At 38.6% G+C, this 14,542-nt stretch overlaps 1 protein-coding gene across 1 annotated transcript in view; it reads right to left on the bottom strand.

Moving 5' to 3' along the window:
• Positions 1-1,288: 1,288 nt before the first annotated feature.
• mthfd1l (methylenetetrahydrofolate dehydrogenase (NADP+ dependent) 1 like) overlaps positions 1,289-14,542 on the bottom strand; it is a 43,131-nt gene continuing 29,877 nt past the window's right edge. The window contains exons 25-27 of the mRNA XM_030771279.1: positions 11,057-11,164; positions 10,536-10,688; positions 1,289-1,378 (exon numbers count right to left, since the gene is read on the bottom strand). Coding sequence (XP_030627139.1) covers positions 1,289-1,378; positions 10,536-10,688; positions 11,057-11,164 — 351 coding nt within the window. The remainder of the gene's footprint in view (positions 1,379-10,535; positions 10,689-11,056; positions 11,165-14,542) is intronic.

A 14,542-nucleotide genomic window follows, 5' to 3' on the forward strand; every position in this document is an offset into this window, starting at 1 on the left:
AACATACACTGTTTCAGGCCTAAGGTTCCTTGAAAGTTTCAGATTCAGTCCTTCAGTTACCTAAATGTGTACATACAAGATCACTCAAGATCACTGTTTACCAGAAGATCTGTGTTTTTGGACTATCCAAAGATCACCAGTTTCTCTCATTCATCACTGGAACGACAAAGAGTCTCTGTCTGACACACACACACACACACACACACACACACACACACAGACCACTACTACTACTGTACATATGATTACGACACAGTCAATGGCATTCCTCTCTCTGCAGCGTTTAAGGCACACTGTATTTAAAGGCAGTCTGAATGAGAGAGTAAAGCGCTTTGGAATGTGAGATATGTCATTCATATACATGCACACACATGTCAAACACATAGCCAAAAACACACACAAACATTCACTAATGACAGACAACAGACAGGGCCAGCTCTGTTTGGTACCTGTGGCACACAGAATGTGTGTCTGTGTTTATGTTTTTACACAGAAAACCCCTTGGAGGATTTTGACAACTCATGCATGGACACAGACGCACTGTGGTCAAACACTATATTGCTTTAGCCTGTTTTGTATGTTCATAGAATCTGCTGATTGACAACCTGAAAAACTAAAATACACCAGTGAAAGAAACCAATCACAACGCATGCTGAACTGGAATGGCATTGGCTGTATTCAATGTATGAAAAAACTGACTGCTTTAGAGTGATAAAAATGATTGAACTGAAAGAACTCAGAGACAGAAAACATGGGACCAGAAACGGAATAGGAATCTTTGTGCGTATGTCATCAACATAAAAATAAAGAGCAGCAAATTATGTTAATGCTGAATCAGTTACACAGATAAAACATTAAGTATAAGATGGTCAATTAAAAAATTCTGTTATTTTTGGAACAATTCATCAAATTTGTTTTTCATTTAACACGATAAAAATAACACTGACTAAAATTATGTAATAGAAATGTAGGTGGCTAAAAAGATAATCAAAATTTTCCATAGCAAAATTGTGTTCAGTTTTTTAAAACAGAATGTTAAAAAAAAAAAAAATGAAAGAAAGAAAAAGCGATAGATTCAGGGGAATTCTGTTTCATTGGAAATGACTGGAGGTTCTTTGGCAGCCCAGGATACAATCTTACCATGTCACATAACGGAAAAGCAACTAAAGCAAGGGAGAAAAGGGCTCCTGAGAAGAGACAAAAGAAAAGGAGTGAGTCAGAGAAAGACTGATTATACTTGTCTACTGGAAAAGCAGGATGTGTTTATTAAATCATCTTACCCATTTGATCAGAAAAGGCCTGTTATCTCTTCAGTGACAGGATCAAGGTCTATGTCATAGAAACAGGGTCGAGTGGGCAGGCCAGGCATGGTGCTCATCTGGAGGACACACACACAGACACACACACACACACACAGAGAAAAAGGACAATTAGCATCTCTGTAATGACACAACTCAGACTGGAAAATTGGAATTTGGAAACCAACTCGGCATCATGAGACCGAACAAAAATAATCAAGCAATCGCAAAAAATGATCCAGATCATCATAGGAATTAACAGTAACATGACAAAGCACTGATCGAAGTCTCATGTTGAAAACTAAGACAAACAACTGTTTTCCCTTTTACGAAGACGATTAAGTTTTCCACTCCCTTTACAAGAATTCAACTTCAAAACAACTGAAGATAGGAAAATGCAAACTGCAAAGTCACTCCGTTATGTGAAATCAGTCAAATGCAGAGAGACAGAAGAGTTGTACAGAGAGCAGGACTGGGTGAGTGACCAAACCAAGAACTAATACAGAGAATCAAAAATGGAAGAGACTGATGATTCTTGAGAGTGATCAGAAACTCTTCCACTGTTTCATTTACACTCTTATACATTATGACTGACTTCACCGAAAAACCAAAAGGTTTTTTTTTTTTGTTGTTTGTTTCAACTAGGCAGAGCAATGAAACAGAAAATGAAAATTAACCGACTGAATTCAATGCTTCTGCCCATCACACTTGGTCCATGTCTTTTTTTTTTGTTTGTTTGTTTTGTTTTTTTCTATTTCACACTCCAGTGTGACACTGCCCCCAACACCCCTTCTCAAACGAAACCAAACCTGGTGCCACTTTCCATCTCTTGGGGTCGTTCAGCAATGACAGAAGTTGAAGGAACAGAAAGGCAAATGATTTCATCCACCAATGATAACGGACAACAGTCAACTCTTGATCTCGTCCGTTCTGAAGGACCAGCTTTACTGTTTTTCACTCAGGAGACTCCTTACTGGAGAGCCCAGATAACACATTGTTTTGCGGTGCAGAGGTGCATCAGAAATTCAGGTGATTTCCCAGGAGTCCTTCAGACAATTCTTTCTTAATCTACTTCTGTTTTATTCACAGAAGAAGCTCTTCAGGGAGACAGCCAGGCTTCAAATTAGTTTTGGTGTCTCTTTGTTTTTTTGGTGTCATAAATTCACTCACAAAGCCACAGTTGTTTAAAAGAGGTCAGAGTACGTTCAGTTGTCCACCTCCCAAAACAACATCTATTCTAAGAAAATCTTGTTTACTCCCAACCAGTCAGGCTCACAGTCACATCTCTGTCTTAAACACAGACAAGGTCTAAAGGTCCTTATTTAGCCACACATTAATAAACGCTAACAGTATACTTCATTACAAAGGACACAGAAAATGCTAAACAAACGATAACACTATCAATCAGAGAAGCCCATTACATTAGAACATGTAAAGCCACAATAGCAGTCTTTGTTTCCTGCTTCTTGACTCAGTGCAGACAGAGCGGCGCATGCTTCATTCTGATCCTAGCAAGATGCACACGACAATGTCATTTACAAAACGAATCAGGGCCCAATATTGACTCTTGATGAACACCTGAAGCTGAGCATCAATGTATAATTTCAAATACTACACACACCTGACGAAGAAACCTGTTTGTTTCTCTTCTGATGAAGAAGCCTGTTTCTTTTTACAATACGAGAACCTGTCTGCAGATGTAGAGAACTGAAGGAAGGTCTTATGCACTTCACATACTCCAAATAACTCTCTGTTTTTCTCTTATCAGCTGTAATGAGATAGAGGTTTGAGACAGGAGCAATATTACATAACCCATCGTAATTCAGTGTGGCTTGTGGAAAATTTTATTTGAAAGTGTAATGCTGACTGCACTCAGAAATGAGACTCGTTTAAAGAAAATGTGATACTGATCTATCGAAATAATAATGAAATCTAGACTAAAAAATATTTATATTAATAGGAAAAGGACATGCTGTTATCACATTAGACAGTAACATCTCCTAAAAATGGTGCTCACGGTGACAGGGTGAGGTTCGGTCCGAAAGCGTCTGGAATTTTCCAGTATCCCGCTGTGATGCTAACAACAACAGTGCCAAGAGAGGCTTTTTGAAAGCAACTGAGATGTTAGAAAATGTTACTGACAGGAGTAACTTCAATAAAATTTAGTTTATACTCACCTCTTAAAAGCAGCCTATAATAAAATCTATGATTATTTTAATCCACTGGAAATTTCTGCCTCAGAACATTTTAGGACTGCATCACAAGTTTTGAAGTTTTACATCATAACAGTGATAGGGGATTAGTGAAAGAACAGGATGGAACTCTGTTTATTACAGATTTGGCAAGGTAAAATTAAAAGCATGTACAATCAAGACGGATCTTTATATATTATCATCTATATAAAATTAGAAATGCTGATTCTTATGGGATTAAAATGAACTACCTTGGTAAAAGATATATATAAGTTCAGTTCAGCTCAATTACAAAGATGATAATGATAATAATGATGATGAGGAGGTTAATGATGATGATTATTGATTTATTTCATTTAAATTGCTTTAAACTGTCTCCCTGTAAATGTATGACTTTATACTGCAGAGAAATGCTAACTGTGTGATTTCTCCAGTTCTGTGAGAGAGCCAATAATCAGACAAAAATTTGAGCTGTGAGGAGTTTTGTTGAAATAGATTAAGAAAATAAAAATGTCCAATATAAACAGCTGTGTAAACTCCATTCTCTTGATTTTTTGGGCTATGCAATAGAAAAATGACTTTCTTTTAACCAGTAACTCTTCACAGCACAGTCTCTTGAGCTTCACTCCAAATTGCCGAGCCAATGGTAATGAAAAGCCAATGGTTAACAAAAGAGTCACACGAGAGGGACATCCTAAAATACCTCAAATGAAAATCAACTGACTGTTGAAATGTTAAACATGAGCAAAAAGAGAATTATCTTAATATAATTACAAGAAAAAGAGCATGTGAACTGCACATCACGAGTCCAACAACCTCCTCCATCACCCAGGATTCATACACACACACACACACACACACACAGAGACAGACACGACGGTTCAAATGATTGTCTCATCATCTTTCATGTTACACAAGTTACTGGATGTCATGTATATTAGGTGTAAACAGAGAAATACGTGTGAATAAATTGTAGGCCTATGTTTTCATAATTATAAACAAAGAGATGCATTTAAATGTTTAAATTCATGCCTTTCTAGTTTACTGCTTCAAAGTTTTGTTTGTAGCTGTAAAGGGTCTAGGAGAATATAATCTCTCAGAATTATTCTAAAGCAGCTTCCTTGGCTATTTTCATGACTAGTCAGTAAGTTGTATGCCTATATGTGCGTTGCCAATTACATTATAAATCTGCAGATAGAAATACTCCTAACCGCAACAGTGACAAATTATAACTTTACAGCAAATAAGTTACCCTCCTTTGTTACTCTGGCTCTCATTAACATTGTTTTCTTTCATTATACTGCAAGCTATAACGACAATAAACAAAGTCAAACTTAAAGTTTCACCATCTGTTTAACATACATCAAACACCTGCTATTAAAATGTTTACACTTTGGGTCCAACATAACAGTTTATACTTAACATACTGGTTTACAATGTACTGACATAAAACATTCAACAGCTTCAATTAGGCTATGTGAGATGCCATTTCAATTTACAGAAACGTGCTCAATGGTGTCAACCTACTCTCTGCTATACTACATTAAAAAAAAAATTTCATCTAAAGGTTTCCAAGTTTGACAGCTTTTAGCAGTTTTACAAGGGAACTCAAAGCACTCTGATCTTCAAGGCAGAAGATTTCTAATACGAGTGAGGTCTTATTATCAGTAGACTTTGTCCAAGTAAACAACAGAAGAAATCTTGGGGCTGGACAGTCAGTTCCCTTTCTCTCTCACTGTCTGTCTATCTATCTATCTCTCTCTCTGTCTATCTATCTCTCTTTCTGTCCATCTCTCACTCTGTTGGTCTCTCTCTCTCTCTGTTTTCTCTCTGAGAAGTGAATTATCCATTTAGAGGAGAGATTCCTCCTGCCTGCTGACCAAAGCCTGCTAATGAAATGATCAGAGTAAATGAGTTTGGGAGAAAAGGACAAGTTGGACACAGGACCAATTTCCTGTAAGAGGAAGCAACCACTCATCAGTCAGAAAAAGACCTTGAGACCAAGATCAAAAGGATGTCATACAACAAATGCAATGAGTTGTGGGGAGGGGGGGGGGGGGAATCAGATTTCTTTGAATAAACACTGAAAATGGTTGCATATATAGAATTTTTAAATTTGACACAAACAGTGCTTTAAGGAATGGTGATGGAAACTGATGTGTTCCACACAGTAACCCAGTAGCTGTGCTACATGTTTTGTCCATTGAAACAGCACTTCCATAACCTTTTCATTTGTCCCAGGACCAATGCTCTTGTTTTGCAAAGATAAAAGCACTCTTTCTCAGAGCAGACGCTATAAATGATCCATATATTACATACTGACATCACTGAGAGGGTCGAATGAATCACCACAAAACAAACCTTGTTGTACAGGATCAGCAAATGTAATGGACAGACATCATCAATTAATAATGACACTAGACCACTCAGACTCTGGACATTCTAACATATCCATTTATATAAGCCTAAATGGAGCCATAGCTAAAGTTGTTAAGCCCACACAAGAGAAAAAGTGCCATCTTTTGTGCTTCATTTTGAAAGGCAAAAGGAGTGTTCCTTAGAGTGCCCTACTTGAACTGACCGATGGGTAAAAAAGGTAACAAGCTAATTTTCTACTTTGGTACTAAATGGCATTGGAACCAATTGGCACTGGTTACAGGCGATCCAGCTGAGAACGATCTTTTAAAAAACCAAAACGGAGCGAACAGTGCGCTCTGTCTTTACTCCCTCTCCACCCAGCTTTGCTTAGAGCTTTACTGAGTTGTGCTTTCTTCACGGGTATAACGCTCACACCCCTTTTTTAAAGAGACTTAACCTGTGACCACCAGACTCTTCAACCGTTTCAGTGATTTCTGCTGTTAGAATAAGAAAATGTCCTATCAGCAAAGAGGATTAAAACAACAACATATTTTACAGCTGCCCAACAAGAACAAGAAAATAATTATTGCCAACTCCTACTCAGGCTAATTAGTGCTGAATCATTGGTCAGAAATGTACATGAAAATCAGAGTGTTCAATTTGGAATGGTTTGAGTAAATTATCTTCAGAGTCTGGGCCAAAGTTTACCCACGACATAAAAATGTTTATACACAGACAAGAAATCCTCTCTTTGAAGAATTAATCACCTATTTTTTTTACATGCATACTATTTGCATATTTGAACAGCTTAATTATAAACAGAACAGATGCATTTAGAAATGTGGACATTTCCAGTTCTTTGTAGCTGTAAAGTACAAAGAGGACTGTGATTGCTTCAGATTGTTTTAAGGTTGCCTCCATGCAGAGATTCATTTTATGAACAGCCCTTGCACTTGCTTATTTTAATTACAAGGCATTAAGCCATAAGATAAAGAGCAAAGTTTACTTCAAAAATGTTAGCACGACAGACTCTAGACAGCTGAGGTACCACACTATTCAGAAAGGTATGACATCATCTGTCTTTCTCTACCTCTACTGACAAAAATCCCAGTTTCCACACCATGGTTCTGCCCCAAACAATTTCTTTATCTAATGCATGTCCGGGCAGTGGTGTCAGCTTGCCTGTCATTAAAGCAGATCAATCATTTGTGCCTCTAAAGACACCGGCCCCTCTGACTTACTTAACTGAAAAGGAACCAGTTTTAAAACTGATCACCGTGGTTAAGACTGAACCTGTCAAACCAATACAAGCTAATCAACCTAATTGGGGGGGGGGGGGGGTGGCACACAATGGGTTAAACCCAATGCTCAACCATACACATGACTCATTTGAAAAAAAAAAAAAACAAACAAAAAAAAAACTTCCATGGAAAGTGTACTTAACATCAGTTGAGAGGAAATGGAGTTTGTGGTGTTACTTGATTAACCATTGTGATCAAAGTAATTAATGACTAGTGTGTTAAGATTTTTCCTTTGGAGTCAGAAACAGAAAACTTTTCTCAAGATGTTGTCAAAAGACGACAATGGCGGACCTGTTCTCCAGAGAATAACCTTATCAACATTCCAGAAAACGTGTTCAAACATGTAAAACATGGAAAATCCGGCCACCACAATCTAAGGTCTCTGCTCTGCCAAAAAGTCCTCCCCATTATCCCAAAGACAATGGTACATTGTCCAGAAAACCCTGGGGTAGACAATATCTGACACAAAATACCACTGCGGTCCTGAGAGAAACATGTTACAGTAGAATTGATTACACAGAATGGATACACAGAATGTGAGCGTACGACAAGCTTGCAGAAGAGATAAACTTCATTGTTCCCTTCCATAATCTGCCCTCACACCATCTTCAATTGACAGTTTACAATTGACATCTGTTTTAAAGAATTACATGTTGCGTCAGCAGAGCACTAGTGTAACTAAAACAATAACCACAGATTGTAAACCAAAAGAATCCCTTTAGGTTCTAGAACAGGCAACAGAATACTGATTTCCTTCTATTCAAAACATAACAGATTTTCATGCACACGAGTCACGATGAGAGGTACACAGAGGTTCTCTTTGCCGAAAGAGTTATAAATTGGTGACAAGTCTTGCCTGAAAATTCAGAATCACAGTAACAGTTTACTTCTAGAGGGAGTTGTTTCTTTCTTGTTTTTCAAAAATAGGGCTCAAAGTTTAGCTGTATAGAGGCTGTATTTCTCAACACTCTATTGTTCTTCACCAGACCCCTCCCTCCCATTTCTGGGGCATGACATCAGCCACATCCTGCTCCTGCTTTTCCGCCTCGCCTCTTAAGATGGCCCGAAGGTTAGACATGCACCTGTCCTATGACCTGAGTCTTAGAGTCACTCTGACAGTCAAGTGGAATGAGAAGCACACAAGTGCTAATTGAACGACAGCTTTTGGAATAAGGTGCTGACAGTCACACCCAGTTATCAGCCTACCTCATGTGACAGTCCCAGCTCAAAACACAAATACACACACTTATAGACTAAAAAAAAAGAAAAAAGAAAAAACAACAAACCATTAACGCTGTGTTTTCCTTAAACCAGATTACAACCCACGAGGATGGCTATTATTCCCTTATTCAGCTCCCAGCCCTGCTTAAGAGAATCTAGATTTAAAAAAAAACCACATCAATGTGCTGAATTTAATGTCCTTTATAATCCAGCCTGTGTTTATCTCCTCTCAGCTAATTTTGATTTAGAAGGTCCAGGCAATGGACGGAGAAACTCATTCCCTTACCTCACATTTAGTGAAAAACGTTAAATGCTGAAGAAGTTTAACATCTACTATAACGTAAAGCACTTAATTCGATAGTCCCTTGTATTTCCTCAAAGGCGCTGAGGCTAGTGACTAGAAAGCAAACGTATGTCAGTGGAGAAGAGAGAGAGAAAAAAAAAGAGATGGACAGAGTGAAAACAAGTTCAAAGAGTGAAACCATAAATTCTAAGAGGGGTTATGAGGTGAGAGGTTGTGGGTGTACATCTCACCGTAGGTCATTGAGATCAAAGAGGACTGAATTGGACTGGGGGGGGGGGGGGGCTGCAGTGTGGCAAAACCTCATCCATGCCTGTGCTGCTACTAACACCTGCCCGCCCTGCATGGAGCACATCCACATTCTCTCCTAAGTCTTATTCTAATACCTCAAAAAAAAGTCAGCCCAAAGTCAGTCTACAATCATTTTCCTCTCCCTATCTCTCTTCCTGTACTAACACATAAACACACACACAGGACACAGTCCTACAAAGTCACATGTTAATAGTGCAGAGATCATTGAGAGAGACAATAAGAAGGTCCAATGTGGGTCTGACTGGGTGTGGCAGATAGGAGATTTTCCCATAGAGAGGGAAAGGACGAGGAGAGGGCCCAGTGTTAGGTAGGCCGGTCACACGTCTGAGCACAATCCTGCCCCATCCTGGACACTTGAAAAAAAAAAAAAAAAAAGCTCACACCCAAATAAAAAAAGGTCAATAATTCACTACTTATTTCCAGAGATTTCTTCACTACAGTAAAAACAAAGAAGTGTAGAACATTTACTCTTAAATATAGAATAATTCTAAATGCCCGCAAAACACAGCTCATTCTATGCCAAACCCTCCTGCTGTACCGACACAAATTCATGGGGGGAAAAAAAAAAAAGAGGAAAAGGTGAAAAGGTGAGATAGTGCTGCATCACCCCTAACTGATTTGACATGGAGTTACCCACCTTTCTCATCCCCTGACACGTATGCGGGAATGATGTCTGTAAGCTGTAAATTACAATGGTACTGAATAAACAACACTGACATTCCAACAGAGGGTTCACAGGAGCAGCACAGGCTTGCATTTATCACCAGTGACAATAGGTTTAAGACGACGCCCCAAACACATGGCATGCCAGCCATCTGCCTACATACACATTTTAAACTTCTGAGGTCTTTTTTTTTGTGTTTACAGTTAAATGAATTGCATGAGGCACACAAAGTAATACATTTTAAAACAAAACAAAAACAAACTAGCGACAATAAAAAAAAATCTTTAACCTGAGGGTCAGAATTCCAGTCATACCAAAGCCGGTGGACTAACTGGAATGAGAGACAGCCAAAGGTGGCACAGCTCAAAGCAAAAGAACACATATGGGAAGACCTCAGGGTCTTTTAATAAAAACCACACACACACACACACACCATTCAAACCAGGTTTGACCCCCACCTCAGACACTGAAAAAACACCTCTACCCGCGAAGACCGTTTTCACAGGCCTAGGCCAAACAAGACCAGAAATTTCATGGTGCACTCTAACCTGGGCCTTACAGATCTTCATTAACGGTGCGCAGAGAACTAACGTTACATGGGACTTACTGGTACACGCCCCCCAGGCCAAGAACTAATGGTTGGAGTGAGCAGAAACAGGCCCAGTAATACAGAATTCAATTACAGCTGGCTCAAAGATCAAAAGGTTATCCTTAATGGAAACTAAACACTGAACATTGCCATGATTTAATAAGGGATGAAATGTAGGATGAGGAAGAGAGGACAAGGTGAGAGGAAATCGGGGTGTGAGTGAGTGTGTGAATGGATGAGAGGGAGAGAGTGTGTGTGTGTGTGTGCCGACAGTAAATTGACAGTAAAATGTTACTTACTGCTCCAACAAGAGGGTAAATAAACCCTGCCCCAATGCTGGCACGGACATCTCTGATTGGTAGAATGAAGCCAGTGGGCACCCCCTTTTTGTCAGGCATGTGTGAGAGTGACAGGTGAGTCTTGGCCATGCAAATAGGCAGCGTGTCAAATCCCTATGAGAGAAAAACACACAGACATTCACAAACATTACACACAGACACAGACAATTAAACTTACATTCATTGCATTTTTTAACAAGGATACCCAAAATAAGGAGAAGGGTGTTTACATCTGGAAAGATGAATTTCAACTTAAGTGACACTAATACATCTACAACGACTACCGGTAGTTATTGCCAACTGCTCACTTAATATTGTAATTTTAACATTCAACCATTTTTTAAAATCTCTTCTTACTTAGTAACCTTACTTACCTTCATTTTATAGAGTGAACAATCTAAATAAAATCGCCAAACTATCACAACACAAAGGTAATAGGCACTGGTATAAACATGCTTTTTCTATTAGCACACTGAGCTCACCTGCTGATTGTAGTAGTCTATCTTAGCTTGGGCCTCTGCTGATAACTGAATATCATCAGCCCCATAGACTTTCTGTGCAATCGTCCGAATTTTCTCCACTATGGGCATCTAAGGCAGAACACAGCAAAAATTACTCAACACAGGACAGCAAGAATTCTGGGAAACAGCATGTGCAAGGGAGAGAAAAAATGAAAAGAGGAAGACAGGGGAGACTTCACCTTTCCCATTCACAGAAAGACAAATAATGTAGTGCAAGGAAGTTTTTCTTTATTTCAAACTTGAACAAATGCTTGTTGTATTCCCCTCGCCTTGGAGAGACAGCTGGTCATAAATCTTTGATGGCTGGACATCCGAGGGCACGGAACATCCGGAATGCTAACTGCATAATGGAGACGAGTGTTGGAGCACTGCTAAGCCTTCAATTTGAAGATCTCTTAATCAAAGTCACAACTTCCCAAACTCACTAAACGTTAACTAAAATCTGCTGATGTTTTTTTATCACTGCCCTAACACATATTGGCATATTGAGGCCAGTGGTAATGTTTATTTGAGTGGCTGCATGGTGTCAGAATCTCTACATGCTCATTCAGTTGTTACACAAGTATGTTCATAAGCATAAGGTCCCAACCTCTTTGAGAGGAAACATTTTCTCAGTCTGGGGTAGAAATGCCATCCAGTAGAGGTCTATAGTGCAGTTAGGTTATAACATATAGGTCATCATTCATGTTCCTCTAACCATTTGAACAATCAAAGAGGTTTATTATCGTTCTTCTTCTTCTTCTTACTGTTGTTTTTGTTATTATTATTATATTATTCTTAGTTTACTTCAAATGTTTGGATTTAATGCCATTTGAGTAACAGAGCAAGGTGTAAACTATTCTTGTACGGATGATGAGACATCAAAATAAAATTTAGCTCTTTCTTGTCAATATAGAGCATGAATGAAATGGGCTAAATGAACCATGGGTAGAAAGACAGTGTGCCTCAACCATTCAGGGAATGTAACATTAACCATACTGGTATAAATAACAGACTACAGCTTCTGCACATTTGTTGTTTTCAAGTGTCTTTAAGTATTAATGAACTCACCACTGATTTGAGATTGTACATGATCTCCAATCAGCTGATCGCTCGTGATGTGGAATCTGATATCGAAGCGTTAAAAATAGTACCTAATGTCACTTGGGCCTCTATGTCATGTGGTCTATAGCGACAATCTGGTCAGAGGCTGTTCGGTCTTCCGACAAAAAAACGATACTTTAGACGCCGTTGAGTTAAGTCTGCTCTGACAAGAGTCAGCTCAAGAAGGGGTAAGCAGGGTGAAGAACTAACGCGGGTGAGCTGTCGCACTTATGGTAGCCCTTTTCCGCCATATTTTCCAGGCCCCGTTTAAGTACCTCATAGCTGCGGGTTAATATCTCACCATTTTGATTAAATATTTGAGAATCTGATCTGATCTGATTCAGAATCTCGCAATTGCGACTCTTATAACCTCGACATAGTAAGCTGCAGTCACGCTTTAATATATAAGACATGTGACATGGTGTTTCACAATTAAGAAAAAACATTTAAAAATTCCCACTCGGTATCTCACAGTAACGCCTTAATAGTTCAGAATTATGAGTCCATAACTCGATATTACGAAGCATCTCAGCATTACGTAGCCTATATGTGTCACAGGTCTGTTACCCAGATGTATACCTCAATATCTCGAGGAACTAGTTGCGACATCTCACAACTCCAACTTACTAAGAGTTATTTATGGAGAAGGTAGAATACCTAAATTGTGCGCACTTTCTTAAATAAACGATGGTGTTAAATTGAGGTCGTTTGCGAACGCTAAAAGTTCAGTCGCGTAGCTTGTAGCGGTGACGTCTGGATTTTAGCCTAGCCTAACCTAACCTATTTAGATCGTATTATATTTCAACTAGTGCGGCAGAAGTTAATTAATGAACTGAAGAATGATGCTTTAAGACAGATTTGATTCCATTTCACAGCTTTAACGACACTCAGTGTAGACCTATTTTGTCATTACAGCACAGCATATTTTAGTTTACACGCTGCTATGGAGCGCAAGTTATTCACAGATCTCTAGTGACATCTACCGAAGACATAGGTTACATTAATTACATACATGGTCGCAAATGTAGTAAGGGGGTGGTTACCAAGTTATACTCTTTATGTATGAAATTGAAACTTTCTAATAAAGTATATAAAGTAACTAATTACTAACTAATTAATATTTACTATTATTTATCTATCAAATGATGAAGTTCTGAAGAATTAAGTCGCAATTGCGGCTTACTATTTCACAGCAATTTAGGGCATATTTAGATTCTTACCTATGAGGTAGCAACTGCGAAACGACAAAACGGGCCCAGGGGGAAAACATGCAAAAAAAGAAAGACCGCCTTCGCCCCGGCAAAGTATGAATTACGAACTTTACTGCTTTTGCTACGCTGTCTTTTATCCATGGCCTAAAGCGACACAGTCAAATTTCAACGGTGAAATAAAATTTAAACCAGACGGTACTGATAGCAGCAAAACATAAACCTCATTATCTGTTTATTTGCTTAAAATTAAATGGACACAAGCTTCAAGACTGTCTGGTGCGTTATACGGCCAAATATACAAATAAGACGGTGTTGTGTCACACATGCTGTATGTGTTATAGAAACATGCATATTCACATGCTCTGAACTCCGTCTTAAACCCTGTCTAACTGTCAGTCCAACGGTTCAGAGGAGCAAGTAATCAGTTTCATCATTTAGGCCTTATTGAATCGAGCAAAGGTTAACTGGTAACATTCTTAGTCCTGGGGTTTTATTCCTTTCCTTTTCACTCTTTTTTTCTGAGGACGAATTGAATTTTCCTGAAAAATTGGTCAAGGACTATGTCTGTCAATAGGGTACTTTGAATCCAGTCAGTGACGAATTCTGCGGATTTGAAAGCCCTTTCCAGTCATAACCTATTTGTGCTTTTAATTACATTAAATTATTTCTGGGCATCACACAATGAGACAATGCTTTTCAAAGAACTGAGATTATTACTTAAGTTTGGAACTTTTTGGTCCTAAAACTTTCCTTGAACAAATGTCTGCATTATTGTGTATATTTAGCGCACAAATGAGATTATTCTTTTGGGTCTTGATGGCAACAAGAATTTTTATATTCAGAATTTCACTGAGAAACGTTCTGTACTTGCGACAAAACTTGCTTGGTTTTGAAAACAACTTAGACACAGTGCCAAAAACACTGTGTGAATCAAGCCCAAATCAGAAGACGTTGATCAAGCCTTCATCTGAAGAACAGCTGGAAACATTTTTATCAATTTTCTTGTCTTCCCCCTTTTTTTCATCTGAAATACTATTACACACAGAAATTAGGAAAATTATCCAGTGTCTTTAGAGTTCCTACAGGTCATTCTGGCCATGGAAATGATTCTGGTGAGATTCTGACTTCAGTTCAGTTTTTAGCTTATCTCCTA

The sequence above is a fragment of the Chanos chanos genome, chromosome 4 (genome assembly GCF_902362185.1).
Source record: "Chanos chanos chromosome 4, fChaCha1.1, whole genome shotgun sequence".
NCBI lineage: Eukaryota > Metazoa > Chordata > Actinopteri > Gonorynchiformes > Chanidae > Chanos > Chanos chanos.